The 5,137-nt window shown below is 44.0% G+C and overlaps 1 protein-coding gene across 1 annotated transcript in view; it reads right to left on the bottom strand.

The window, feature by feature from the left end:
- Positions 1 to 5,137, bottom strand: part of LOC106532992 (A disintegrin and metalloproteinase with thrombospondin motifs 2) — a gene marked incomplete in the record, with an annotated part of 38,465 nt that overhangs the window by 22,180 nt on the left and 11,148 nt on the right. Inside the window, 7 exon segments of the mRNA XM_014029187.1 lie at positions 1,540 to 1,672; positions 1,782 to 1,925; positions 2,122 to 2,227; positions 2,674 to 2,827; positions 3,087 to 3,170; positions 3,613 to 3,696; positions 3,776 to 3,873. Coding sequence (XP_013884641.1) covers positions 1,540 to 1,672; positions 1,782 to 1,925; positions 2,122 to 2,227; positions 2,674 to 2,827; positions 3,087 to 3,170; positions 3,613 to 3,696; positions 3,776 to 3,873 — 803 coding nt within the window.

The raw sequence follows: 5,137 nt of genomic DNA, 5'->3' as shown, positions 1-5,137 counted from the left end.
GCTTGTCCTGCAGGTCTGTCTTTAAGTTCTCTGGTACAGTTAGACCTGAGGCTTGTCCTGCAGGTCTGTCTTTAAGTTCTCTGGTACAGTTAGACCTGAGACTTGTCCTGCAGGTCTGTCTAAGTTCTCTGGTACAGTTAGACCTGAGGCTTGTCCTGCATGTCCATTGGTACTTAAGTCCTTTGTAACAAATGAAGTAGAACCCATCAACCAGAACCAGATCCTTCTGATGTTGTCAGTGAGGAATCCAGATGAAACATTTAAAAAAGGCTGATTAAATGARCTGATTGGATCAGATTAATCACTTCTGACTGTAAAATGTTCCCAGGATTTAGAGCTGAAATGATTCAGGGTTCTTCACATGGACGCTGCTTCATCTGGTTTCTTCATGCTTTCTCTCAGATTCTTTTCCATCTGGTTCAAATCTTGTCTGAACTTTGAACAGATTGAAAACATCTTCTGACCTAAAGACTTGTGCTTGCACTTTAGTTTTGCTGAACACTAGTTTCAGGTTTTTGTTCGTAATTTTTAAAGAAGTACTGCCTCTTGGCTGTTCTTATGACTTTACTCACTTTATATTGTGTTGCTTTATATTTTCTTTCCTTGCCTGATTTACATGTGTGACTAAGCCTGCAGCATGTGGCTTGAACATTGTGTAAAAAGTGTAAAGTTGTGAAAACAAGACTTCAGTCAGGTAAAGTCCAACTCTCTKTCAGCCATTTAAGCTTTGAATGATGAATCTACTGTGAAGTCTGAGATCCAAAAAAGACTGGGTTTTATCACCAGCCTCTACTGTCTATAGGGGGCGCAAGTCGACGTAAAAACCAGGAGGAATTAGATCCACAGCCCTTCAAGGCCACGTAGGGGGTAGAGCTCTCAGCTTCTCCAAGATCAATTCCATCTGGCCAGCAAAGTCCAGGGACCGCAGTCGGCCCGCGACCCTCAGCAGAAACGCTTGCAGACCTTGTCCCAACTCGCACAAGGCCAAAGTCTGAGTGCTGAAAGCTCCATAATGGTCAGGCAGCCAGGAAGTGGCCTGAATAGCCACTGGGACTGTTTTGTAGACCACTAGGAGACCACCAAGCCAATCTGTAGAATCCAGTGATCAGAATCCAGATATATATCCAGAACAGGGGTCCCACCTTTGACATGTCCTCCCATGGAAGAAAAAATTGTTCCAAAAATTTTTTTAAGAGACCAGCTAACCAAATCCATAAAAATAAATCTATAATTTTCGGTTTCAGATGAAAACGTAGAGAAGGCTTCAAGCAGCAAAGCAGGGAAGATAAGGAAGGGCAGGAGAGAAGGAAAAAGTGTCTTACTCCTCCGAGATGGATGGATAGATGGATAATAGATGGATGGATAACAGATAGATGGATGGATGGATGGATGGATAATAGATGGATAGATGGATGGATGGAGGGATGGATGGTGGATGGATGGATGGATGGATAATAGATGGATGGATGGATGGATAAACTGATGGATAAACAGATGGATAAACAGATGAGTAAACAGACAGTCCTCAGACAGACTTACAGTAGTACACAGGCTGTACCCAGGTCCGAAATCAAAGCGGCACTGTTGGTCCATGGAGTAGTGAAAACCAGGTAACTGCGGCTGATCGGGCCATTCGTGGTTGAAGGGGTCATCACGGAGACAGTCGTAGGTGCTGTAGAAGGAAGAACTTAGCTGTGATCTACTCTGTGGTACCTTGCTCAGTGTTCCCTGTGTCCACCATCAGGACCTGTCAGTACAGCCATATGTTTTCTGTTACTCACTTCAGGTACCTGTGCAGCTCGCTCCAGCTGCACCTGGACCAGTGGTATCGATAGAAGTTGGCTTGGACCCTCGGAGACATAATGCTGCCCAAAGGCACATCATCAGCACAATCATTGGCCTCACCATCATGCTCCATCCCTAACCTTGAGACAGACAGAGTATTAGACAGAATGGAAACCGTTCCCCATCACAAGGACATGTCTGTGTATTATTAATCTTAAGAAGACATGTGAGCATGTTTATTTTTCTGCCAACATTAGTTTCTAAGTTCCAGTGTTGGTGTGAAATAAATAGCTCATAAAATGTTCTGTGTTCATATGAGTTGTTCCTGTATCTCACACATGTCCTGTTTCATGTGCAGCTACAAAAGCTGAGGAAAATCCATCTTCCAGAACGAGGACACAACTCCGATGAAGCTGACACATTCCTGTAACTGGAGCGTAACCTACAAAGAAAAATCACAGGGTCACAGGTAAAGGTCATTGGTATCATCAGAGGTCAAACTCCTGCCTTATTATCGGTATTAATCTGTCATCATCACCTTTTTTTAACCAGGTACAGTCCTGGTTACACGTCAGAACACAGGGATCAAAACAAGTAACAATACAGGAAGAAACAAGTATTTTACCCACATCTGTGGTTTTTAAAAATGTAAGAAATTCCACCTTCACCTTCAGTTTTAATACCAAATCAGCCATGTGAACCTTAAATAATAACCCATAATCAAGGAGAAATTCAAGTCTTTTTAAAGGTTCTGCTCTGTGTGTTCCTTGTGGAGTTCAGACTCAGAGGATACTGCCTGGTAGCTCAGAGTACTCTATTCTACAATAGTAAGAGCTGGCTTTTGTCAGCATTTCAAATCAATATTAATCATAACATAATGAAAAGTACCCTGCATGCCTAAGGGGCCAAATCTCTGCCTGGTCAGGTAGATGGTATGATCATGCTGCTCAGTGGGGCTTTGCTCGTTGTGCTGGAGATAAGACCACCCACAAACATTCTCCAAACTCTTCTGAGGATTCCCAAAAGAGATCAGCTCCTGGGACTGAGACAAAAGAAAATGTTGTTACTGGTTATCATTCCTTGTGCTTTGTTTGGGGTAGACTTTTAGAAATCTTCTGTATGTCAAGTTTTTAGGTTTATACCCTAAAGTAAGTGATCATCAACTCTGTCATCTCAAGGTAAGATGGAGGTCTAATGTCKTAGACTTTCTCAGATAAAATCAACAGCTTGTTTTCAGCAGTAAGCATCACAAACAATCCATAAGAACCCTGTGCTGACCCTATACTGTGTCACTTCAGTACCTTTGTTGCAGACAGCAGGATGATTCTGACCAGGACTACGTTCATGTTGACCCCCAGAGAATGGTCCTGATAGATCTCATTCACCTGTCAAAGACAAACAGAACCTGAGATGAATCCTCACAGAAACATTTGGATTTGGTGTGGGGGTCTCTGGTCTTCATGGGTCCAGATAACCTTGTTCAACAGTTGACAACACAAACACTGGTTTCTGTTTTAGTTTTGGAAATCTGACGTGGCTTCCTTCAACCTGCCCCACTTAACAAAATTCTAGAAAACTTCAGGAATGAGGGTTCAACATGGTTCTCACTGAGCTGGAGCAGAACCTGGATGATCAGGTGGAATAGACCATGAATGAGCCATGTGAGTATTGGTTCTGTGTTTTGAAATGACTTCACTAGTTCACACGTGCTGGAGTTAACAGAAACCATCAGGTCTGAAGAGCCAATCACTTTATTATTCAGCAGCAGATAAAACAACCCAGATCCCAGTGGTTAGTGAGCTATTAATGTCTTAATGTTGGACCTACAATGTTCATCAGSGTCAGCAGATATTTCTGAATGTGGTCTCGTCCGTGGAACAGAAGAAGAGAATAATCTACAGCCAGCAGGACCTGGAGAAGGATCAAAGCAAAGTCCAGTGACCAGTTAGTTCTGCTGTTCATTAACCTCAGGCTTGAACASAACCAGTACCTCAATGTGGAACAATTCAGCAGAACGCTGTCTGCGAGCAGAACCCAAACTTGACGGCACCACATTCTGGGTCACATTCACAAAGCCAAAGAGAGGACCTGGAAACAGATAAATGTTATTGTTCTGGTGTCGATACATGACCCCAAACCCATTAAACCCAGTGAGGTCAGAGGTCACATGGGGTTCAGCAGACATCATTACTGAAGTGTGTCAGTGTGACGAACATCCATCCATTTATTCACCATCCATCCATCCATCCATTTATTCACCATCCATCCATCCATCCATCCATCCATCCATCCATCCATCCATCCATTTATTCACCATCCATCCATCCATCCATCCAACCATCCATCCATCCATCCATCCATCCATCCAAACATCATCCAAAAACTATTCTAGGTGCAAGCAGCATCCTCCTGGTAATTCTGGATTGGCCCAAGTGATTCTACCAGCTGTTGATGAACAACAATTCTTGATCTGTTACCATCTGAGGGATCAAAGGTCACTCTGGTCCAGCTCAGACTGGCCCCTTACAACTAATTTCATGATGTTCTTTTCCACAGGCCAGAAATGTGCAGATCCTTTCCAACTTTCCTTTGCAGGTCTTGGACCTCAGTGGATGGAGCTGCAGAGCTCCACATGTCGGTTCTGATGGGAATATTGTGTTAAACAGCTGATCCACATGTTTTAAATCATCCTTCATACCCAGTCTGATGTCTGACACGTGTTGGTGTGATCTGTTGATAAGGAGACAACTTCACTGATCACACAAACCAGACCACAAGGAGGTGAGGGGAAAGAAAACTGACTCAACAGCTGAAATATTTCCCTCAACTCTGAGCAGAATCTGCAGAGCTGTGAGGTCCAGACTGCCACGTCGCTGCTGGCTCCGCTGTCTCTGTGTGTGTCAGAGTGTGTGTCAGAGTGTGTGTGTGTGTGTGTGTGTGTCAGAGTGTGTGTCAGAGTGTGTGTGTGTGTGTGTGTGTCAGAGTGTGCCGTAAAGCATGGACAGCTCAGCCAAGTTTCCTGGACGGATTCCATAATTTCTTTTGTGATACTTCCTGCAGAAACAGCAGCAGGAATTCTTTCTGATCGTCAACAGACTACAGATCAGATCCTGCAGCTGTCTGTTGTTTTGACTACAGGAGACACACAACACTCCTGTCTCTGTCCAACCAGACTCATCCAACCTGAACCATCCAACCAGAGCCGTCCAACCTGAACCATCCAACCAGAGCCGTCCAATAAGTGCTGTCAAACCAGACTCATCCAACCTGAACCATCCAACCTGAACCATCCAACCAGAGCCGTCCAATAAGTGCTGTCAAACCAGACTCATCCAACCTGAACCATCCAACC

The sequence above is a fragment of the Austrofundulus limnaeus genome, unplaced genomic scaffold (genome assembly GCF_001266775.1).
Source record: "Austrofundulus limnaeus strain Quisiro unplaced genomic scaffold, Austrofundulus_limnaeus-1.0 Scaffold866, whole genome shotgun sequence".
In the NCBI taxonomy this organism is placed as follows: Eukaryota; Metazoa; Chordata; class Actinopteri; order Cyprinodontiformes; family Rivulidae; genus Austrofundulus; species Austrofundulus limnaeus.
Note: the sequence above shows the minus strand (reverse complement) of the source record. Positions and strands in the feature narration are given on the sequence as shown.